General features: G+C 29.2%; 1 protein-coding gene across 3 annotated transcripts in view; it reads left to right on the plus strand.

The window, feature by feature from the left end:
• LOC107445964 (serine/threonine-protein phosphatase 4 regulatory subunit 1) overlaps positions 1-25,967 on the plus strand; it is a 99,066-nt gene that overhangs the window by 45,353 nt on the left and 27,746 nt on the right. Inside the window, exons 1-8 of one of the 3 annotated variants that reach the window (XM_087149338.1) lie at positions 4,131-4,662; positions 11,358-11,464; positions 13,899-14,038; positions 14,119-14,179; positions 14,474-14,562; positions 20,789-20,893; positions 20,993-21,058; positions 23,412-23,570. In XM_087149338.1, the coding sequence (XP_087005464.1) occupies positions 11,362-11,464; positions 13,899-14,038; positions 14,119-14,179; positions 14,474-14,562; positions 20,789-20,893; positions 20,993-21,058; positions 23,412-23,570 (723 nt within the window). In that variant the 5' untranslated portion in view covers positions 4,131-4,662; positions 11,358-11,361. Of the gene's footprint in view, positions 1-4,130; positions 4,663-5,151; positions 5,187-11,357; positions 11,465-13,898; positions 14,039-14,118; positions 14,180-14,473; positions 14,563-20,788; positions 20,894-20,992; positions 21,059-23,411; positions 23,571-25,967 lie in introns of those variants that run through there. The other 2 variants (XM_087149337.1, XM_087149336.1) reach the window with 2 other exon arrangements.

Consider the following 25,967-nt stretch of genomic DNA (forward strand, 5'->3'; position numbering starts at 1 on the left):
TGGGTGACCACTTGCATCAGCCTGCGTAGGGACCGAGGGTGTGCGGTATGGGTCCTCGTTAAACTGCTCTACCTCAATGTGCTCGACTTTGCGTGCAGGTCGTCGGGCTACCGAAGCGGGGGTGCCATCCACTCTGCAGAGGATCAAAATTGTGATGGCATGCCTTCGGATCATCCTCAGGGATGTTTCCCAGACCGTCGCCAATAGCCCATTGTGCAAGTCTAGTGCGACGTAAATGAACAAACAAAAATCTTCTGGAGTCCAATTCGCTTGATTTCGTCGTCGATCTTTTTTCTCAATACCGGATTGCATGATTTTTATTTATTTTTTTAATTTGATGATTATTTACAAAATGCGAAGCAGGAAATAATTTGTGCGCTACCCCCCGCCCCCCAACGAAATGCGAGAATATCATCCATAATATTTGAATAAAAAATTATTACATGTTTAATTAAAAAAATTAGTTTTTTTTTTTTTTTTTTTGTAAGCACAGTTCTTTTGTTATTTTAAATTAGTAACATTTATGTGTGTTATTGTATTAAAAGTACCTTGTAGAAAGATAGTTTTGTTGCAGATAGCTGGAAAAAATTCTGCCACAGGGTTCACTATAGTTAAAAAAAATAATTTTATTTATTTCCAATTTTGAAATGTGAGTGAAGGTTGACAATTCCGTGCAGTACCCTTTCCAGTGGGGAATGTACATGTGGAATGAGATTGTACTGACAAGAAGGAAAGAAAATTCTTAAAGAGATCCTGCAAACAAAATCGATAAGGACTACGAAGGATCACCTCACCACGTGTTTTTTAAATCTGTTTATGTTCTGTTAATAATTCGTGATTTCGACTGTGGATATTTATTCGAATTCCCGCATCTCATTTTAGTTGGAAGGAATGTCTCCCTCAAATGCCCAAAAAGAAGAAAAGCTGCATTCCTTCCAGGGAGGGGGAGTTTTAGTGTCTGTCTGAAAAGCGTGTGAAAATACTCTTCGCTTGGTATTATTTATCTTTCAGATCACAATCGGCTAACATCAATTATAACGACTTTTTTTTTTTATTTATTTATATTTTCTAATTGAAATATATATAATATTCTAATTGAAATCTATATAAGTTCGAAATTCAGAGAACACGTGGAAAAAAATTACAGTATATAAAGTGAAAAAATTTTTTATCTCTTTTCTCGACCTATAATAATAATAATTATTATTATTAATAATTTTTTCTTTTTCTCTTTTTTTCCTAAAATAATAATAATAATAATTATTATTATTCCTAAAAAAATAATAATAATTAATATTATTTTTTATTATTATTTTTTCCTTTTCCTCTTTTTTTTTTCTTCTATAATAATAATTATTATTATTTTCTCTTTTTTCATTGTTCTCACATTTTTTCCACGTTTTCTCTACATTTTGAACTTATTTTATGAATTTTTACTTGCAGCTTATGCGCAGTAAATAAAACTTATTGTTTTTTTTTAATTTTCTTCGTCTTTTTCTTTTGGTCCTTTTTCTATTTATTTTTTGTGTTTATATATATATATATGTATATATAAATAAATACAAGAAAACACGAAGAAAGTTAAGAAAAACAATAAGTAGTAAACAGAACTCATTAGATAAGTTCAAAATTAAGATAAAATAAAGAAAAATTGTAGACATATGAAAAAAGGGGGGAAATAATAAGTAAAAAAATAACAAACAACAGTTTAAAAAAAAAAAAAAGATTAAATTTTATTTAAAAAAACCGGAAAAAAAAGATATAATCTTTTCATCAGCCCACACGATTATATCCGCAAAACATCTATAATTTTTGTCTATATTGTCTATAATTTTTCTTTGTTTTATCTTCATTTTGAACTTTTATTTATATATATATATATATATATATATATATATATATATATATATATATATATATATATATATATATATATATGGAAAGACTTTTGCGTAAATGATTTTTCTATATAAATTTAAACATTTGACATAGTTATAAATTCCCGCTACTTTCTTCAAATATATTTAAGTGCATGATGTTTGCTACCTAGCAACTCCGTATGATCAAAACTCACAAAATGTATTGCAAGTTCTTTCATAATTATTGGAAAATCAGTTTACTAAAGCATAACTTTATCCGATTGACTAGATTATGTGCTAGCCGCTATTTATTAGTCTAATATTTTCCGTGACCATTAATACTAAGTATAGTTAACTTTAAATAAAAGCTCATCAATATAAAATTTTATTGGGTGAGCTGAACTTCTAGAGTTGCATTTCTAGTTTTGCCTTAGTTTAATAACATAAAGTGACCGGAAGAGCAACAAATTATTATTAAACATATTTGAAATTTTTTCATTTTAATGGCTTTTGCGTGCTTGCATAGTGTTAATTACAGCGTATTCGTGCACCTCGAAAGTCCTTAAAAATCATGGAAAGTCATGAATTTTTTATTGAAAATTTTTTTTTCATGAAATGTCATGATTTTAACCATTTAAAAAAAGAAAAAAAATTAATGGCAAATCATAGAGTTAGATCACCGAAAAATGTAATTTTTAAAATGGAATTCCCCCAATTTCATGGTGTTCCGAATATCAGAATTAGTAATAAAATCCCCACTCACTGTCTTGTTTTATTAAAATAAAAAATTTTTTCTTCATGTTCATTAAAATTTATGGTGTTCTTTCAAAAAATGAAGAAAAGATCATTATTTCTAGAGCGAATTATCTTTTAAACTTCTGTGATTTCAGAATTTTTATTATTATTATTATTTTTATTATTATTATTATTATTCTAGCTGAGGCAAGCTAGTCATTGCCGAATTTTTTTATTCCGAAATGAGAACATAAAAATCAGGAGTACAGAACAAGAAAAGTAACTTAAGAATTTAATTCTGCAGGAAAGAAAATAGTTGCTTTTGTATTTTTTCCAGCTATTTTATTGCTTTAACTACTTTCTTAACTCTGTTTTTTAAATTTAAAATCTTTAAATATGAAGATACAGAGTATAACAGTTTTGATTATGCCTATCATTTCAATTAATGTTATTATAATGCCTTTTTTTTTAAATTTATTGTTGTGTTTTTGTTAAGTCATGAAAAATTCTTGGAATTAGTCATGGATTTGAAAATCTAAAACGTTGCAGATACCCTGTAATTAATTCTGATTTATTTATTATTTACATTTTGTTAAATCTGTGCTATGAACAAGTATTCAGCTAGTGTTTTTATAAAATCTGCTCTTATGACTTAGAAATAAGTTAAAAATACAAAAAAAAAAACAGGAAAAAAATTATGTATATATATATATACAATATATGTATATATGTAGCACGATAAAAACAAAACCGAACTAAAAACTGCACTCATTTTTGCGGATATAACCCTGTGGGCTGATGAAGAGATTATATCTTTTCTTTGTTTTCCGGATTTTTAATGTTTTTTTTTTTTTTTTTAGATATCAAAAATTATATTTTTTTAGATGCTTTTGAAAAATATTTGTTATAATTTTCTTCTCTTGTCATTTTTTTTTATTATTTTCCATTTTTCTCAATGTTTCAGCTTATATATATATATATATATATATATATATTAAATGCGTGAGAACAATAAGTACATTGCATTGCTAAATACTTCCTAATTCGGGCTATTAAATTCCCCTTAATGAACAAAATTCAAATTTAAGCATATGTACAATATTATTACATTTTTATGGATATAAAAAGGTATATTTTTTTTTTCAAAAAATTTTATCTTAAATATAATATTGGTATAGAAATTTAATTTAAATTAGCCTGTAGAATGTACAGTTATTTTCCCACGAATTAACTTGCTTTTACTCCCCATTATTATTTGAATTTACGTATTTAGTATTACGTGATCTGTAACGTACAGAAAAATTTTCAGTAAAAATGGTGTGCCAATTGTGTAAACATTACGGTTGAAAAAGGATTTACCAACTGCATGAATCATAATATTGCTAGTTTATTGTTAGTATAGGTGTTTTAAAAACAAAGAAATCTAGTAAATTAGTAACTCTCTCAGATAAAGACTATTTTTTCTTTCTTCATGGGAAATCGGGAAGAAATGGCGGGCTTTTACTTTTTGGCGGGAAATCCTTCTGATTTTTTTTAGGAAGGTCGTGAGGCGGGGCAAAGCTGTCAGCGCCAGGACTGACGTCATTTACTAATGTTTTTTTTTTCCCCTCATACTACTACTTCCAAGTTCCTACGTTTTATTTTTCCAAAGCCAGCATCATCTAAGATTTTGCTTACAAACCTTTCGTTATTAAAATGCGTGTTTTTGGAAATAGAAACATGATTTCATTGTGCGAAAATATGACGTGAAAATATTCAAGTAGGCGGCACTTTATCCTCAGATTTCATTGATTACGCGCGTGTCGTCGTACTGTTACAAACCGTATTGAAGTTGAGGAAAGTACCGAAAGGAGGCGCTGATAGGGGTGATAGGAATTTTTTGGCAAAATGCCAATGCGAGCAGTTCAACGGAAAGAGTGCCAGGCCGGACTAAGTGGGATTTTCAAGAAACTGTTCGTGCAAAAATAATGGACTTAATTATAAATATTTTAGAAATTCGAATGATGGGGTGTATGACATGTCGAGATTTTAGAATTCGTCCATCGTGATGGAGCCAAAATATATGCTGGTAAGTACTCGTAAATTTCTCTCTTGGTTGTTGCGTATAAATGAAATGGCTGGCGGCCATGACTGTGGCATGGTGTGGATGCTTTCTCTAAAATTCTTCTCCTAATGCGCCGACTCCAAGTTCGGGGCCGCCCCTTGCCGAGTGTAGTCTTCTCTGAAAGATGGGGTTTATAGTTAAAATTGGTATCGCCCATCTTTAAATCCTAAGATTCTTATAGTTTCATGATTATAAAAACATCAATAAAAATATTCAATTTAACTTTTTGTACAATCACGGGCATAGAAGAAGTCTGCCTCTTGAAACGTTACTTTCAAATACTTCCATTTAAATGGAAAAAAAAACTTTTTTTAATATCGTTTGAATTTATTTTTTATTTAATAACTATTTATTATCGTCTGATCAAATTTTCATCTTTTATTTTTGCAAAAGATTTTCCTTTAATCGCAGAACGAACATCACGAACCGTTCAGTTAGTTGATAAGAGGTGAATGCCATTGGGGATGGATGCTCCATACATTATTCATGTAAATTGTTCTTTCGTTCGTTCTATTTCAAATTCGCAATAGTTATTATCTCTTGGATTAGTATTGGCTATTCAATTTTATTGATATGAGTGTTAATAATGGATTTAGAAAGTGAATTTTGTTGCATTTGTGAACGTGTTGGGTTATTTAATCTCAAGGGCAAAAATTTTTTTAATCTTATCAGTAACGTCGCTGGTGGACTTCGCTGTTAAGATAAAACCTCTACCTTGATTAGTAACTTTAAATTCTCCTTTATAGTTCTAACTATAAATTTTTTTCTTAGCAAAGCACTTTTTTTTTTATTTATATACATGTATGATATTAAGTATAATAGACTTATTTGATAAATTTTTTTTTCTGTTAGCTCCTTCAAAAAAGCAAATGAATAAGGTAATAAAGAGAAATAAAAGAAAGTTTGAAAAGTTTTTTTTTCCTTGAATTTGGCCTTAAAAGTAATATTTTTTAAATACCTAACAGTATATTTTTTTAAATTAAAGTATATAGAAAGAATCGTAAGTCTTTCATGCTAAGTTGGTTTAATTTTAAAAACATTGAATTTTGATTAAAATCCAGCAAAAAAAGTCTTGATATGTAATAACTTTTATTACTTCGTAACAAATTTAATCATAATGAATTATTATAATGTTCATTATGTTATGTTTTAACTGCTAGATGAATCAAATGCTATCTATTTTCAATCAACACTATCAATGGGGGTGTAAATTAATGTATGTGAAAAAAAAATTTATGAGAATTCATAATTTATTTTTCCTAAATTATTCTTGGCAGAATTCAGGTATTTTTTTTATAGGGGGAGATTTCTGTATCATGATCTGTGGCAGAATAATCGCCAAGTTTTGGAAACTTCTGGACAGAAACCGCTAGAAGCATAGAGAAAAATCACAGAAAGGGACCCGTCCCATGGTATAGCTCTTAGCCACCCCAGGGAAACATCACTACGCTTTTTAAAATTTTTTTTCCCCTTTGAAGAAATTTTGGTCCTTTAATGAACCCTTCACAAAATTCACCCTTGATCTTTTAATCGGACCCTTCACATATTTGTTTATCTTCATTATTGTTTTGTTAATCAAATAAACCCTTCCGGGGGGGGGGGGAAAGATGGTTCCAGACAAATTAAGTTACCCTAAGTTTAAATTCCAAATGTAGTATTCTAAGAAAATATTTCTACTTTTACAAACATCGTGTGCGCATTCTTATTAATGTTAAATCATAATTTTTTTGTGAATAAATAGTTGATCAATTTATATTTATTCATAAAATTAATAGAATATTATGTGAATAAAAATTTATTTCTGGCAATTTTTTAAATAAAATATTATAAATTTAAGAATTGTTTAAGTTTTCTTAATGCGTAGCACATTAAAAGGGATACATTACTAAGTTGTGTTATTTAAAAAATGTCAATTGAAATTATTAAAAATGTAAGTGATTTTGTTTCCATTATTCGTCCAAAATGAATATTCTGTGTTGAGCAGTATGGGCTAAATACCAAATATTTGTATGTTGCCTCTCTAATTTAGTAGCAGCAATTTTTAGCTGAATCTTGTATCTATTTCCTATTTAAAAACTTAACAGGTGTTTTGCAATAACAGGACCCTATTTGCACAAATTCACAGAAGCAGGACCCTGGTTGAAAGAATGTGACTTAACGCTTATTTTATATTCAAAATTATGAATAGTTTTTTCACAATTTTACATAAACAGGACCTTTCACAAAATGTCAGGACAGACCCCTGCAAGTTATTCTTTGTTGAAATTGTTACACATTTTTTTTTCTTTTTATATATCTAGCAGGGGTTGTATTTAAAATTCCCTTCCTAAATTTTTTTTTTAGTTACAGTTACTTATACAAAATAATTTTAGAATGTACAGTTTGCATAGTGTTAAAGATTGCTGTTCATAATTTTCAATTAAAAAAAAGAATTCAAAATTAATATGACATTACATAATTCTTAAATAAACAAGCATGTTTATTAAACATAATTAAAACTTATTGAAATGGTAATAATTTATAAAACTAAATTTAAGGTCTCACTCTAGGCTTCAGGGAGTTTTAAAGTAACAAATAAATGGATATGTGATATATTTATTAAGTTATTTGTGTTATATTCAACATAACAGAAAAAGATTCACAGAGAATGAAAAGATTCTCAGAACAATTGGAGTCAGACTGCAGACCCCTGTAGTAGAATTATTTTTGCTTTCTGCGACGTACCTCTCTATTACTTTTTACTATCTTTCTGCAGGATTCTTTTAAAAACTACAAATACAGGGGTCTGTCCAGACCAAATTTACTACCGTTTAGCGGTACCTTCACAAATTCAACTTTAGAAAAAACGGTAGTTTCACAAATTTAATTTTAGGAAAAACTGTAGTTTCACAAAATACTTTTTCTTAAAATTTTATTTTTGTTTTCCTTAAAAAATGATACATCCATATTCTTGCCATATTTTTGTGTTGGATTTTTAGATTTAATTTTTCACAAATTATGTCTAAATTTTCACAAAATAGGTACCTCTCAGAAAAACCTAGACAGACCCTTCAATTATATATGTTACTAAAGTCAAGTCACAGTCGCGTCAACTTTTAAAAAAAAAACTTTTCGGATCAAATAATTTTTTTCAATTAAATATGTGATACTTTTCTTTATTCTAATAGTATAGATATTCTTGCATTTTGTAGGGGGAAAGCACACTAATCATTTGCTTTTTGTAAATCATATTAAGAAAAAATAAATTTTAAAAAAATTTTGAAATTCGTAGCAGTATCTATCGAAAAAATATCGTCGACAAAATCACGAGAATCAGACTCAGAAAAAAAGGGGGTTACTAAATGCGTGTTTTTATTTTTTTGTAATAACAGGGTTGCCACTCTACATGGAGAACAGGGAAAACCTGGAAAATACAGGGAATTTAAAAATCACCTAAAATGCAGGGAATTTTGATTTTTTTCCTTGCAAACTGGGAAAATACAGGGAATTTTGTTTCTTATTTTTGTCTTTTAAGAAATGTTACCCACTCAAAGCGTAATCTATGGGATATTTAGCCATGATATTTCAGCTATACTAAACTATTTCACTTACTATAACATTATTTAAATATGTTCAGCTGTTTTCCCACCAATTAAAACTAATAAATATAGTTAGCCCTATATAGCTCACAAAAGAGCACAGTAATTGTTGTTTCCTTTTAATATATTGTGTATAATAGTACAGGGAAAACACAGGGAATTTTTTTTCCAGATTTGAGTGGCAACCCTGAATAAAATGTCAAACATTTTTGCTGAAAAGATAATCAAAATTTTTTCTTCCCGAATGAGAAATCTTTCTGCACGAATGTCGCCACGGGACTGCGGTTTCTCATTCTCTTCCTATGATGAGTTAGAGATTTTGAGACGTTCAAATAATATTAGAAATACTAAAGCAGAAAAAATTAATAAATACATATAAAATTTCTTAAGGAAGACAACTGATCCTTATTCAAAAATATCCTGAAAAGTAGAAAGAAGTAACAGTTTTTTTGCCTACTCAAGTAACTGAAAAGACTGTTCTCAGTTCATAAAATTAGATCTATAGTCCTTTTCTTCTCAGCTCATGAAATTAGATCTATAGTCCTCTATCAAAGATCTTAGAAATTACTGATGCCAGTTTTTCTATTTCGTAATAAATTTTGTGAATTTACAATTTAACTATTTATTATTTTTGTAAAAGATACAATTTTAAATTATTCTTTATTAAATCTATTTAAATCCCCCCCCCCCCCGAAAAAAAAAAATAAAGCCCATCATTCAGAGAAAGCATCAAGTATTTTTTCAGCAGTTTTTGCGACATCCTTGTTATTTAGACTATCCCGTTTGTTTATTTACGATGTTATTACAGCACAAATTTCTATTAGCTTTTTTAATATAAATAACCACTTTTTGATATTTAATGGTAAATATAAGTTATTTTCCTCTTTTTCTTTTTTTTTTTTTTTTTTAAAGTTTGCACTATGAATTTTTATGTGGTATTTAGAATACCAGGATGGGTATCCCCGCACCTGGAAAGTCATGAATTTTAGTATTGAGCAAAATTTGTCATGATTTAAACTTTTTTTTTTTTAAATCATGGAAAGTCATGGATGTAGATCCTCGAAAAATGGAATTCCCCCCCCCCCCCCATTACAGGGTGTTCTGAATATCTGAATTTGTAACAAAATCCTCACCCATCCCCCACAGTCATATTTTGTTAAAATATAAAATGTTTTGATCCTGTTCTTTAAGAATTATCCTGTTCTTTCAAAGAAATGAAAGAAGAAAAAAAAAACATTATTTCTAGAACAAATTATCTTTTAGGCTTCTGTGATTTCAGAATTTTTATTATTTACTTATTTTATTTTATAAATTTTTAAAATTATAACTGAAGCAAGCAAGTCATAGGCGATATTTTTTAATATTATTATTCGGAAATGAGAACAGAGAAATCAGAAGTATTTTTTTCTTTTCCCATGAACAAGAAAAGTATCTTTAGAATATAATTCTGCAGAAAAAAAGAAGGAAAAAAAATATTTGCTTTTGTATTTTTTTTCCAGCTATTTTATTGATCCAACTCTTTTTTTTTTATACTGTTTTTTAAATTTAAAATCTATGAAGATGAAGAGTATAACAGTTTTGGTTGTACCTATCATTTCAATTAATGTAATTATAATGGTTTTTAAATTTATTGTTGTGTTATTGTCGGAGAAAATAGTAACTTCGTTAAGTCATGTATTTGGAAATCTGAAATTTCGTAGATACCCTGAATACCAATATTTTAGTACCATGAAAAATACAAAACGCTAATTTTTAAAGTACCCACTGTTAGTAATTTATCTTGTTTTTATTGCTTTTGTGATTTTTTTTTTTTTTTTAAGAAATAAGCATTTTCTACTTTAAACTCATGGAACCTCTATTATTTCAAGGAATCGAAATAATATCTGTAGTATTTTATTTCGAATCTTATTTGGTACTGTAAAGGCTTTTGTTCAAGTTTTTTTCCCATTGTTTATATATTTTTTTTTTGTTGAAAAAGTATCAATTGTTTTCATTTTTAAGATTAATTCTAATAATTAGCAGTACTTAATTTTCTACAAATATCTATCTAATTTTTTTTATAAAAGAAATGAAGTGCTTTGAACCCTTACGTTTAAAAATTATGTTATTTGCCACCTGCATGACTAAATAAGTGTATGTCTCTTCTTTAATCTAACTGCTGTGATAATAGGCCGCCTTTACTATAAAAGATAGTGCTCTTCTATCATAAGCATTATGCGACAATATATAATTTGTTAAGCTAGGGAGGGGTGCACAACCTTTTTGAGTGACTGTCCGCACGCATATTGAGTTATGTTAGCGGCAAGTGTGGTAATTTTTATATAAATATTAATGTCCAAAGCACTAAATATTTTTATAAGTGAACTTAATAACATATTTGCTGAAAATTAAATAATTTTAATTATTTAAATTTATTTAAAATTTAAAAAATTAATATTTTTTAAAAAAAATTTCCATTTTTCAAAATAATTATTTTATTAAATATATATACATATGCACATAAATATTGGGAGGGGGAGATATAAATTCTAACCAAGTGCAAATGGAAGTACAAATAATATGAGCATTTTGGAGTGATATAAATTGGATTTAATATTTTAATTTATGAAAATTTATGTTTAAACAAAAGCCAATTTATTGTGTTCAGAAGTTCCCGCAGGCCACACAGTTGGTCGACCTCAATTGGCCAGCAGACGGCAAGTTGTGCACCCATATGTTAAGCAATTATTAACCATGTTCTGACAAACAAACAAAAAAGAGCAGATCCTAATTTCCACACATTTACATTGCAAGTTAAAAATAGTGAGCCAATCTGCACTTTCCCTCCACAGAAATGCAATCATGTGCATTTTGCTATTTTTTTAATAAATAACAAAATTATTGCCAAAAAAAATCCTAATTTTATTCCATATTGTGATGTATTTTATTTGATTGACATTAATGCATTAAAAGTGTAACTGAAATATCTTAATTTCCATTCCTGAGGTTTTTGAATTGAAATATTTTTTTAAAACTTATAATGGAATTTTATGTTAATGTGTGAGACATTTATTTAATCTTAAAGTATTGATGTAATTGCAGGCAAATGGCAGCCAGAAAAATTTTGGAATCCCTACAGCAAGCTGGTTCTGATGAAAAAGAATTACAATCTGTCATTTCAGTCATGTGTAAACTGAGTGAAGATGAAGGTGACTTTTGTTATTACTATACTTGATCTTTTGAATATAATTTCAGTTATGTTATGCTTCCAGTGTTTTTATTACAGAAAAAGAATGGGAGAGAATTTCTCACCCTTTCTCAAATACCAGGGTGAGATTTCTAAATATTAAAAAAACACGAATAGACTGGGGGGGGATTTTCTTTGTTCTATATCTACTTGTTCATCAGCTATTATATTTATTTGGCTGAAAAATATCCGTATTTGTTTCGTTTTGACCGTCATTTTTCATTTGTTTCATTTTCATTTGTCCTCTACGGAGTAGAAGATGTCGCCTTAACAAGGTATTTGTCCATCTTACATTCATGCACAAAAAATGTAAACGTCTTACATGGAGAAACCTTACCTACGGTGAACACATGGTTGCAGAGAAATGTGTTCTGAAGGGGTTCAGGGGGGTGGTGCTCTGCTGTTCGCACAGGTTCTGAACAATACTGGTAAATAGGGAAGCTAGATAACAAGGACCAATGTTCAAAATAATGAAAGATCAAGGAAAAAAAGTAAAACGGATTTTATTCGAAATGGCAAAAGACGAAATTTTTTCCAAAATTCGAGCATTTTGAAATTTATTAATAGAGTACACGAACTTCTCGCGCTTGTCATTTTTCGTTGCGAGAAAAAATATGCGAGATTCTTGCGTTCTTCGCGCTGTAGTGAAAACGCTGGGTTCCAATTTTCAGTGCTATGCTGTTGCACTAAATATATTAGTTGTCGTTTTTTAAGGACAATTTGCATAAAAAAATCTAAATGGGTTTTAAATACTTTTTTAAGTTTTATATCTTGGCACATTAAAGCTATTGTAGCCAGAATTTTTTAATATGCAATTAAATGTTTTTGAAAAAATTACTTCTTATTTTAACTTGTAATTCAATTCTCTTGTTTTGTGTAACTTGATAAAAGTCTGACAGTAATATTTAATGTTCCTTTAAACATTGAAGAGTCTTATATAAAATTTTGATAAAGTTGCGACTCACCATTTGACTGGTGTTTTTAATTGTTAAAGTTGGAAACCCCTGGTTTAGAACGTCAAAATAGTGTTGATCCAGTTCAGTTGACTTATTTTTAAAAAATAAGGCTGCTCAAAAAAGAGCATCTTTGAAAGAAAAGTCTTTGCTGGATTTCTTTTGCAATGGAAAATAAAGAAAAATGTGGTAAAATCAATCATTGACAAAAAAAACTATAAAAAGCTGAAATGTTATTAAAAAAATGTTTTAAAATTAGAAAAAATATATACTTTTAAACATGCCAGAGCTATTTTAGATAGTACTGCCAGTCCTAAGCCTGGAAAAAGTGTGAAGAGAAGTTAGTGCATAAATAACGATCATTTAAACCAAGGTTGGCAAGTTTCTGCCGAAGTGGTTAAAACCACTGGTAGAAACCGGTTAAAACCGGCATGGCAGAAACCCTTTTCTGCCACATTTGTGGCAGGAATTCAGAAAATGACATAAAAGTAAGTACTGAGATTGACATACAATGGATAATTCATAGGCAAAACAATTCAATGTTAAACAAAGTACAATTCATTTATAAAATTATCACCATTCAAAATCAAATATTGCATTGTTTGCACTCTGCAGTAATCTATAACAAAAGACAATTTCTGATGCAGTTTCTAAACCTAAGCAGTTTCTCAATTTGCCTATGCACGAGCAAGAAATTTGAGAAGATTCTCTTAAGTCCAGCAGAACTAGCAGGCATTGCCATCAAGGAACAAGCAAGATTTGTGAAACTTTCATCTATTGTATATTTTTTAAAACTGGACCACCAAGTAGCAGCTGGGGTAGTTGTCAAAACTTGACAGGAAAAATAAGTTTCAGGAAATGGATCCGATTTGTTTTATATAAATATTTGATTTACTGCACTCTTTATAATTAATGTAAACAAAATCATATACATTTACAAACAATGAATTAAAAAGTTTGTTACAGTTATATGGAGTTACATTTTTCAGTTTACTTAAACAATTCTCATTAAGCAATTGCTAGAACTAATATAGATGTATTTTTAGTTCCTGTCAGTTTTGGCCGGTTATAACCAGTTTCTACCCCTGGCATGGCAAAAACCAGCTTCTGTCGGCAAAAAGCCAACCCTGCTTTAAACTATGTTTTAAATAACTTTCCGATTATCCCAAGTTTTCATTATCCGAACCGCGTTTTGTCCCAAGCAGTTCAGATAATCAGCGCTCTATTGGATTTTTAGTTATCCATGTTGTAGTTATGTATATTGGTCTGCCCAGTAACAACTCTACCACCAGCATAGCTCAGTGGGGTCCTTGACGTGTGCAAGCCCACTTACACCAATTGACTTTTTTTCCCCCGTAATTTGTAGGTTTGAAGAATTTCTTCCATCTAAAATTGTTTATAAAATTATTTCTTCAATTTATTTATCTTTTAAAAAAATTTCAGAAGCGATGGTGCAATTTGAACTGATGCAACACATTCCCTCCATCGCATCCTATTGTCAAAGCGAGCCAAATCTTCGCATCGTCATTCGGCAGCAGTTGATGCCTTATACCGTGAAGTTGTTGACTGATATTCAATTGATGGTATGTCATGATAAATATTTTTTTATTTATTTTCTTTCTAATATCCTGTGTCTTAAACTTTTTCACCATATCTTTCTTAGATACGGAGGGCTGGCCAATCTGCATTGTTAGTGCTGCTTGAAAAAAATTTAATTGAACAGTGTAAGTTTTAACATTTGTATTATAATCAAAGCTTGTATTAGTGAACTGTCTGGGCTCACTTTAAATGGTATGGTGCATAGTGTTTTTTAAAGGTGCTTGTTTTCGATTTTTGTTTTTTAAGAGCCCTTCTAAGTGCTTTTCTCATTAGGTGTTTTTAAAAAATGCTAAATTTTCCCTTTCCAAAAATGTGATTTTTTTTTCCTTCATATTTTTTACGCACCCTGATCAATTGTTCTTGTATGAAGTGTTTCTGACGCTCAATTGCTTTGTAAAACTTCTCAACTAATTTTGCAGCTCAACTGGTGGAGTGGATCTGCCCTTTGGTGGCTCAATTGGTCTCGTGCGAAATTAACTTGGAAGAACTCAGGATAGAAGATGTTTCAGTAAGTTTTCTTATTTGCCCTCTCCTTTTTCTTCTAACAGGAGGTCAGAATGCTTTTGTTCTGTGAAAGACATGGGTAGTGAGATGTGTAAATAGTTTCATCTCACTACCTTGTCTTTGACGGAAAGTGGCACACACCCACACAGGCTCTCTCTCTCTCTCTTAACCACCACCCTCTGCGATGTCGTCGAATGTGCTCTGTGAAATGTGTTGTTTCTCTATATCATATCACAGCCACATTTGATGCGCATCTCATAGGTTCTTCTGCATCTCCTTCAACCATCCTGCATTGTAAGTAATTGTTTTGTACATTCTTTTTCAATTGCTAGTGCAGGGATGTATAACACAGGGCTGCCATTGGAGACTAAAACGACTATTTTAAAGCAGTAGCAACTATGGCGACTATTTTAGTAGAAATATGAGTAAAAACAACTAATTTGCATGAAATCGGCGCCTTTCTTAAGCCAAAGCGACTAAAATGAAGAATAGCTTCATGAGTTTCCCCCTTCCCCCACTTTTTTTTGCCGCGCTTTCGTTTTATCCCAACTTTATTATTTCTCACTGTTTGATGTCAAAAGTATGACACACATATTTAACCTATCAGACTGATGGAATTGGAATTCGCACTACGTGAATGCTCCTCCTGCTTCAGAAAGCTTTTGTAATATCTCTGAGGATTGAGTTTTTTCCCCTCTTTTAATTTGAACGAAGTAGCAAAATTAGAAAAATTGTCTTTAATTACACAAAATGTGTTGTAAATTTTTTTGGAGCTATTTAGAATAGAAAAAAAAGTACATGGGGATATTCGTTTTGTCGAGTAGTGATCGTAATTTTTTTGATAAGCATTAAAATTTGGAAATGTGTCAGTTGTGAAAAATAAAACATAGTTAAATTGCAATATTTATTATTGTTTTTTAAATGTCTAAACTAAGCAAATTAGAACAGAGAAAGGAAATTCAAGTTTCAAATTCAACTGTTCTGTAACAGATAAAAATAAAACTCCCTGTTTTTATGCGTAATGTGAAAGAATGTATTGTTGGCAAATCCACAAATAAATGTACATTTTTTTTATAAAATATGAGTATCTAACTGCATGTTATTTGAATTTTATGCTATTACAGCACAAATAATTAAAATTATGTTAAGAGGAGGATATGATGTTAGCAACTATTTTATATATCTTGGAGACTATTTAGGAGACTTTTTTTCATGTATGATGCAACTAATTCAACTATTTTTCTTTTTTTCATCCAGTGGCAGCCCTGTATAACATGATCATTTTTTGTGGTAGTAAGATGAATGCCTCATTTTTAAAAGGTGCTTGATCAGGGGTCTGTCCAGACATTTTGTGAAAGGTCCGTTTTTTGTAAAATTGTGAAAAAATGACTCGTAATTTGTGAATATGAAATAAAGTTGAGTCACATTCTTTCAACCAGGGTTCTGCTTTTGTGAATGTGTGCAAATAGGGTCCTGTTATTGCAAAAAAACGTTTGCAAGGAGTGTTTAAATTATAAAGACATACAAGATGATGCTCAACACTGTAAATATATAATTAAAAAAATTATATTTTAAAAAATAAACAGCAATGGCAGCTACTAAATTAGGGATGCATCATATAAATATTTGGTATTTAGCCTATACTGCTGAACGCAGAATATTCATTTTGGACGAATAAAGGAAGAAGCGTCTGTCGAAGACAAAATTTAGTTCGTTTACATCTGTCATCCTCCCCCCCCCACTTCCTAGGAAGGGTTTATTTGATTAACAAAACAATAATGAAGATAAACAAATTTGTGAAGGGTCCGTTAACGGACTCAAATTTCTTCTAAACAGACCCCTGATGATTTCGATCTCCGTTAAAGGTGCTTGTTTTATTGGGTGCTTTTAAAAAAGTGGTTCATTTTCCCTTTTCTACCAACTCTACTGGATTTTTCCAGTTTCTACTGGTTTACTTGAAATTCTCTTTGTTCTTGTACATTTTAGAAAATTCCCAAAAATGGATTAAGTTTCCTAAAAAAATCCCTATTGAAATAGAATTTTTAACCATCTCTGATTAATGAAATGCCCATTTATATTTGAAATTATGAATATACGTAACATTTTAAGTATGTTTAGTGTCAAACATAGCTGGAAAATATTGCAGATTTTCTATTTTGATGACAATGAAATTCCGTATGCGTAAAATATTTAGTGCATTAAGCAACAATTATCATGAAATTGATATTATTTCTTAAAACTACTGGGGTTTTTTTCCCGATCAATGTTGGCAGCTATGCATTGTCTGTTTTTGTCATGTATTATGCAAAAGCGTGCTTTTCACATTGTTCTATTCTACCTTACCACAATCCATTTCGGTGTGCCGTCGGCTCGCGTCACATGAAAGCATCCATAATTTTACATGTTTGATGAAATACAGCTGAATCTAAGCTAGGTTGGGTAAGATTCTAGCACTCTTGTGTTCAACTCTACTGCATTTTGTAAGATATTCTCAATTTCGGGCTTCATTTTCCACCCTCTTGAATCAAACCGAAAAATATTTTGATCTTTTTATTGTAGCTAATGTAATCAAGAAAAGAGTTTTTTGTCTGGAGCGAGTTATTTTATCATGATCATGTAAAATCTTTGAAAATTATTTTGCATTTTGTTAATGTATATAGGGCTTAAAAATATTTTTTTGAGTGCTTGAAAGGTGCTTATTTTTTGTTGAAAGATTTGGCTATGCACCTTATGTCTGGAAAATTGATTCTAAATTAATCTACAATTTTAGCACGTTGGATCTCTTCTCCATGGCAGAATAATAGCAACAAGTTGCAAAACATTACCGAGTTGACAGAGTTTTTATTCAGGAAGCAAAGCGACTTGGGGCTTTTTTTAATCAGCAGAGTTTTTTAATGAATTTTCTACCAAACTTTTCCCCCTTTCTGCAGAATTATATTTTTAAAAAATGCCTTTCTTGTGGAATAATTGTTCGTAATTATTTTTCCTACATTCTTTTGAGAATTAAAAAATCTTTTTTGCTAAGACTAGCTTTAGCTAGAATTTCAGATTTATATTATAAAAAGCAATTCCTAGATAGTAAAGATTTAAAAAGGTTAACTGTGCAATTTTTTTTAAGGAACAGAAGAATATTGCCAAAAATATTAAAATATGCAAAATTCTAGATTTAGATTTTTTAAAAATTCTTACATTTATAATTAAAAAATATATGTTATATTCTATTCTATAGATGAAGGCTTCTTTTTTTGTAAATAGAAGGAGCTTCTGTTACTTTAATTTAGTAACAAATGTATTTGCTACTATTAAAAATATCTTTCAGAACGATATTAGTACTAAATTTTTCTCTCATTACAAAGCTTTTCTTCATTCCCTGCTTAATGGAAAGATAACTACTTAAACCAGTTATGAATAAGAAGTATTGTTTTTTTTTTTTGTAATTATATCACATTCCTCAGAAAGAGCAGAGTTTGCAGATATTTTTGCATACTTTATGTGTAACATAATTTTTCTTAATGTAGTAATATTTTCTCTAATGTCAAACTAGCCTCTTAATTTAGAGCTCATTTAAAAGTTTTACTAACTAAGAAATGTGCATTTTCTTTTTTCTGAAAGATTATAAACAAAGGAAACTCTTAAGTAAATAGTGTATTGCTTGAAGTTTTATTCTTGTTTTGAAATCATAAACACATTTATTCTGGGAGATAATGCAGTTTTTCGATCTGTTTGTAATTAAATGATAAATGCTTTGGATCGTTGTAGATTATTTCATTTATCCAGTAAAAAAAAAAATGTGACCCAATGTGATTTTTATTTTATTTGATGAAATTTTTCTTTTTTTCACTCAGAGTCGGATTCACTTCACGAAAACCAAACTCTTATTGGCAAAAGTTGTATTTCAAGAAGCCATGCTAATATTTATTGGAAAATTTTAATTCTCTTATATGATCTATCTTATTTTAAATATCCTATCTCACTGTAATTTTTTTTATTTTTAAAGAAATTAAAATTGTCTGGTAAACATTCTGGTTACAACTCTCAGAGAAATGACGTAGCGATCCCGACGTAATTATTCTATGTCTAAGTCAGAGAAATGTATGTAACAGGGTGTCTGAACACCTAGAAAAAATTATGGAAAGTCATGGTTTTCATTGATATTCCAAAAATTCATGGACTTGGGCTATTTTAACCCTTAATCAGAGCTCTTTCTAGGCAGGGTAAACAGGGCGCAGCACCCTGCTGCCCTTTTAGTCAAAAGAATCCACCCTGTTGCCCCTAAAGTAAATTAGTGTCCTGATGTAATAGACTCCATACCCTTTTTGCCCTTTCTTTCCTCAACCCTTTTTATTTAGTTCGTCATTGCTGTCAATACATAGATTTATATGGGAAAGGAAAAATTGCCATCACATCCCCTTGTTGCACTTGTCTTTGAAAGTTTGCAGTTACTTCACTATCATTAAATCATAACTACAGACACTTAAAAAGACCCATTTATTATTTTATTAATATATGCATGCATTTTAAATAAATTACTAAGCTAATTGATATATATATGTTGATTTATTAATAAAAATTAGTTATTAATATGAGTGCTTTGGTACATTTAGTAAAGTAGAAAAAGAAATTGACAATGTTTTTTTAATAGAACGTGTAAAGCCCATAGAAAGAAATTATTATCTTTTTAGAATAATAATGCCTCTTTTTTTAAACTTTTGCACCCTGCCCTTTTTTCTGCCTTAATGATCTCTCACTATTTGAAAATCTTGCATCACAATTTGTATTCACATGATCTAAAAATCATGTGAACACAAATCCGTACCCTCCCTGGAACTAAAGCTATGTAATATTTATGTTGTGCTCTAACATGTATTTGACTTTTGTGTGTAGCAGCAGCGGTTGAAGAAGATGTGTGCGTGTGTCCCCTCTCTCAAGGTGGCTGTTATATGTGTGTTGAAATAATATTTCATATCACAGCTGCTTTGATGAGTGTGAATGCATTGAAGTATTCATCATCAAGAAGAAGTTGTGGTTGTGTTTCTGGTTGTCAAAGTGGCTGTGACATGTTAGAGATTTATGCTTCATATCACAGCCAGCTTTGATGAGCGGAACTTCAACTGGAGAGTTCATCATTAAAGAAGATACCAGTCTCACCTCACCAAATTGTCAACATTTTAATTTATATAGAATTGACGTTTTCTTGAGGAATTTTGGTAAAAGCTTTTTCCATTTATGTAGGGCTGGCTTTCTTTTCTCTCCAAATAAATGTTTTGGCTACGTAGCGCTTTTAAAAGATGCTTGTTTTTTTAATGCCCTGGGAGTTACTTTTTTTTAAAATTGGGATTTAAAAAGTGCTTCTATTTTTCAAAATTAGATTTTTTTTTTCCTCGGTTGTGTCGATTGTCATCGTAAGTTTAAAAAAAAAAAAAAAAACATGATCTTCGCTATTTTCTTTACAGCAAAAACTAGTTATTTTATCATAATTATGTGAAGTCTGAAAATGTTTTTGCATTTTGTTGATTTTATGTTTATAAGAGAACTTTAAACAATTGAAAGAAATAATTTTTATTCCTGCAAATCTTAATTATTTATTTTTTAAAAAATGGTTAAAAGTATTTTTTAATCAATTATGAAGTACTTATTTTCTTGTTGGAAAGTCTGACTTCGCACCCTACTTCCCCCCCCCCCCCAGAAAATTCAAAATGTCCAATATAATTCTTTAGCATAAAGTTTCATTATAATTCATAAGTATAAGTAATTCATAAAGTTATAATTCTTTAGCATTTTAATTATTTTTTATATTGTTAAAAATAAGGATTTACTGTTCTCATTTACAAGAAAGATTGAACTGTTTTAACCATTACTCTTGTTAACTATAAATTACTCTTATTAACCAGTGATAGAAAATTTCTTACCAATTGCATATAATTTGTTTCATGAGAGTAAATTTTGCTAAAAAAAAATTTTTTTTTTCCTTGCATTTCTGATGTGCAATATTTTTACTAAGTAAAGCAGTATGATTGGGCATTGAAATTTCGTGAAATGTAAAGAATTTTTTTGTTTTAACTCTACAAAACTAAGAAAAAAAATTTTATTTTGTTTTTTAAGTATAGTGCCCATCTACTTCCTAGATTTTGAAGCTTTTCTTGTGGAAGTTCTTAAATTTTCTGCTTAGCTATAATTATAAAGTCTGTTTGGTCAAAATAGTACTAATTATTTTGATTTTTCATTTTCAGCTGATGAGCAAGATGATACCATTAGTTGGAAAAGAAATTACTGTGAAATTTTTTCTAGAACCATTCGTCCATCTTTGTTGTGATCCACTATTTGGCATTCGCAAGGTAATGCATTTTCAATTTTTTTTTTTTTAAATTTCAGAATTGTTCCACGTATACTTCATAATATGAATTTAAATATTTTGTTTTTAACTTCCATTATAGATTTGTGCTGCAGGCTTTGGAACCCTCTGCAAAGTTGTGGGTGTCGATTCTACTGAATTATCTTTGGTAATGATTAAAAGTGTTTATTAACTGAAGCGAATGCCCTCATTGAAATCTAGGTTTTTTGTAGGGCTTTTTTGGCAGTTGCAATAAGATATCTCATTAGATTATTGAATATTTCTTTTTACTGGATTATTAGGTTTTATGTTTGTCTGCATTTAAAAATATTGATTCTAAAGACAAAAATTTTTTGAAAAGAGCTAGAAACTGGTTTATGATTAGGTTTTAACTTGTATTTTGTTTATCTTTCATTTTATTGTACAAATAATAGTTTTTTTAAAAATGTAAAAGGTTTTTATCATGTTCTTTAAAAATTACGGTGTTCTTTCAAAAAATGAAAGAAAAAACATTTCTAGAGCGAATTATCTTTTAAACTTCTGTGATTTCAGAATTATTATTTATTAATTTTTATTTTATCAATTGAAAATTCTAGCTAAAGCAAGCCAGTCATTGGCATTTTTTCTTTTTAATTCTAAAATGAGAACAGAAAAATCAGGAATATTTCTTTCCTTTCTGATGAACAAAAAAAGTATCTTTAGGATATAATTCTGCAGAAGAAAAAAACTTTTTTTGCTCAGCTATTTTATTGCTTTAATTCTTTCTTTACTCTACTTTTTAAATTTAAAATCAATAAATATTAAGATGCAAAGTATAACAGTTTTAGCTATACCTATCATTTTCTGTTTATTTTTATTCAGAATTCCCTTTTTAAACTAATGTAAAAAAATCTTTCAGCTATCAGTAATAAATTATTTCCTTATTGGTATTAAAATTATGAGTTATTATAATAAAAAAACATTTAAAATTTAAGTACCGTAAACCGAGGCAAGTCTACCCATTTTAGTTTTATTTAATTTTCACTATTTTAAATTGCGAATAAAAAAAATTTTACCGACGGAGAACTTAGTTCAGACTCTAAGGAAGATGGCACTGTAGTACTTTGATCCGTTTTTATTTATTTGGTGTCTTTTTAACCGACCTGTTCAAACGTCTTTTGAGAGATTTGTATTGAAAATCAGCAAACTTTTAGTTGGTGCTCCGTAAGTATATTGTTATTACTATTTTCACTTTGGTTAAGTGATAAACTTATCTAAGACTAAGATTACATTAATTTTATATGAAAAAAAAAAAGAATGTAAGTTTTGCTGTTGTAAACAAAAAACCAGAGTTCGCGGGGCGAGTCTACCCATTCGTATTTAGTTTCAATAAAGCGTAATAATATAATTTAGAACTTTGTTTATATTAAAATTAAGTCATTTTAAATGAATTTGAGTATACTATTTTAATTCTGCATTGATAAATTTATTATTAATAAGAAAATTTATAGGTTAAATGTAAATATAAAATATGTTTATTTTACCTATTTTTTCAATTTTTATATTACAAAATTAACTTCTTTTATTTAATATTATACTTCAACGAGAAAACATTGTATGAAAAATCACACCTCCCAAAAGAATGGGAAAAGGATTTTTCATGATTCCCAATGTTTGAATTTTGATTTTGTTAATAATCTTTAATTATTATTATTTATTAATTATTTAATTGTAAATTTATATTAATTTTAATTTATTTTTATCCACAATAATCAGAAAAAATTTTATTTTATAATGTTAAGGATTATAAAAACAAAATTTGATAATCAATCAAATACTCAATTTGTGTTATTTTATGAATAAAAAAATGGAATATATAATAAAGTTATGAATTTTACTTCATAAATATCCTATATAGTAACTAAAATAACAATTTAATAGTAAAATTTGATTATTTACAATGTTAACACAGGGGTCTGTCCAGGTCGAATTTACTACCGTTTAGCGGTACCTTCACAAATTCAATTTTATAGTTTATAGTTCAATTTTATATTTTATAGTTTTTAATTCAGTAGTAAGCCGGGGTATTGGAGGAACGGAAGTGACGTCATCACCCCAAGTAAAACGGTAGTTTCACAAATTCAACTTTAGGGAAAACGGTAGTTTCACAAAATGCTTTTTCTTAAAATTTTACTTTTGTATCCCTTAAGAAGCAATAAATCTATATTTTTACCATGTTTTTCTATTGATTTTTTAATATAATTTTTAATTTTTCACAAATTATGTCTAAATTTTCACAAAATAGGTACCTTTCAGAAAAACCTAGACAGACCCCTGTAACATTCATTTTAGTAGAATGGGTAGACTCGCCCCATACGAAAGATTTGTCAGCAGTTCTATAAAAATTAATCGATTAAATTAATGAAATTACTATTATTTCGTAAAATCTGCTGGTTTTTTTCCTATCCATGTTGGCAGCTATGAATAGTTCTTTCATTATTGCATAGAAAGTTTTTTAAAAAAACCATTGTTGTTTATTTCAGCTTCCATCCTTTCTGAATTTGTGTAATGACATAAAGTGGGGTGTCAGAAAAGCCTGCGCTGATGTATTTGTGGATGTTGCGAATTCTGTAAAGCCAGATACCAGGAAGGAGGTTTTGCCTCATATATTTCTCAATCTCTTGACTGATAACTCTTGTTACGTAAGTTCATTTTTATCATATCAATTATTGCATGTTCAGGGTTGCCACTCCACAGGGAAAACCTGGAAAATACAGGGAATTTAAAATTCACACAAAATAACAGGGAATTTTGATTTTTTTTTCTCCTTTACAAACTGGGAATTTTGTTTCTTATTTTCGTCTTTTAAAAAATAGTGGCGCAATATACTGGATATACGGGATAGTTAAGGATGATTGTGCTCTGGAAAAAATCCGGATTTTTCGTTAACAGTGATCCGGAAGTTTCCGGAGATTGAAGGTCCAGACGTTTCGAAAAATCATTGATCACAGAAGTTTCCGGAAATCAAATTTTCAAAGGTGGAACTTAAAAACACATTTTATTTGTTTGTAAGGGTGAGCCAGAGAGATGCTTTATAAGCTTATATTCATGATTAATACTAATTTTTTATCAGTAAATAGTTGTTAAACTCAAGAAAGAAAGACATATTTGTATATTTTAATTACTTCTCCAGGTATAGGTATGTGTAAAATTTTAAATATATTTTAAGTAAACTAAGAAATATTGAGAAAAAGGAAGAAAAAAAAACTTGTTTAAATTTTTTTCAATTTAAACTGTTTTTTTTTGTTTTTGTTTTTTTAACTCAAGAAATTTTCCGGAATTTTGACTTGGGCTCACAATCACCCCTGTATATTAAAACTATTTCATTTACTGTAGCATTATTTATTTTAACAGGCAGCGTAACATTTTTAAAAAGTGTTTAATTTTGATTTAAGTTTTTTAAAAGCCATTAAAGGTGGCTTTTTTATTATTCAGGGTTTGTAAAAAGTGCTTAGTTTTTGTTGCAAAAATGCATGATTTTAAATTTTATTGATTTTATGCTTATGAATTGAGCTTATAATGATAGAAGAAACCTTTTTATTACTGCACAGATCCTAATTATATCTATATACATAGCTGTCAACTGACCAGATTTTTTCCTAATTTTTAAATCAAATCTGATGTTTTTATAAATAAATCTGCATTTTAGTAAAATTGCTGTATTTTTGCTTTTGAGCCAATCCCTTATTCTGATCGCGCTTCCTGTGATTATTGTGCAGAAATTATTTTTAGTAGATTTTTATTGGGAAATACTATTCCAATAGCTGTTGCTGATCATTTCACTAAATTGAATCTTAAACAACTATTATTATTTTTTAAAAATGTATTGTAGTATTTAAACACTTGCATCAGAAATATTTGCTTATGATGTAGTTTAATATTTACCTGCGTTTTATAATTTGGAGAAAAATAATTATATATTAATAGGTAATGGTTTTTTTTTTTTTTAACTATTATACCGGTATTCCTAATTATAAAATATTAATATTGTAAATTAGCAAATAGCAAGAAAATAGCTCAGAGATAATAACAATCTTGTCACATAAGGTGGTCTCTCTACACTTAGGTAGGGTGATAGACTGATAGGATTGCCCCTGAAGTCAGTAAGAGTACAAAAGAAATTGGAATCACAAAAGAAGGAAAGTGTTATAAATCAAATCTTTGACAGAAAAATTGTAACAAGGGCTATTGCACTGGGCAATGAAATGTCTACTGTCTTTCTACATATCCAGGCAATTTTTCCTGGACGGCTTCTTGTGATTTCTTAAATAGAGATCAGTTTCTTAGATGAGAGGGAGATAAAGCATTTGTAACTAGTAGTTTGAATGTAGTGATGACATGAAATGTAGTATGTTTGAGTTTTCACAGCAATTACTTGTTACAAAGCAGCGGTCAAGGAATTGCGCATTGATGAAGGGAAATTGGTCGGGTTTTGCATATCAAAGACCGAACGCTATCCGAAATTGGCAATACGATATTTGTCGGTGCCTACAGACAGTGTGGAAGCAGAAAGATAGATTTCTAAGTATAAAAATGTATTAAGTGATGAAAGATGAAGCATAAATGAGAATAACCTGACAATGTACAATACTTTGTACCAAAATTCTGTTCATTTAAATATTAATATTGCTTCAAAGTAACTTTTGTGTATTTTTTAAGCTTTTTTTTTTATTATTTTCACAATTTCTGTCTTGTATCATTTATCTAGTAAATTGCTTATGTTAAGAATCTGGGTTAATTTTCAGAATTTTCCTCAAATTCGGATCTTTTTTCCCGCTACAAACTTGCAGCCCTACTCATGATTGATGTTGCATTTGTTTTTAACTATGTTTTAAGTACTTTTTTTCAGCATAACAATGACTAGATTAACTATTTTTAACTTTAAAAAATAAATTTTGAAACAGTCGCAATTTTAAAAAAGAATTGTACTGTCGACCATTTTTACCAAACTTGATATTATCGCCGAAAGGCAGCTTCTGCAATAATAACTGCAAATTTTGTCATATTCACTATGTAATCCATGACAGAGTGCGTAGCGT

The sequence above is a fragment of the Parasteatoda tepidariorum genome, chromosome 8 (genome assembly GCF_982258835.1).
Source record: "Parasteatoda tepidariorum strain Cologne lab strain chromosome 8, Ptep-v5.0, whole genome shotgun sequence".
Lineage (NCBI taxonomy): Eukaryota > Metazoa > Arthropoda > Arachnida > Araneae > Theridiidae > Parasteatoda > Parasteatoda tepidariorum.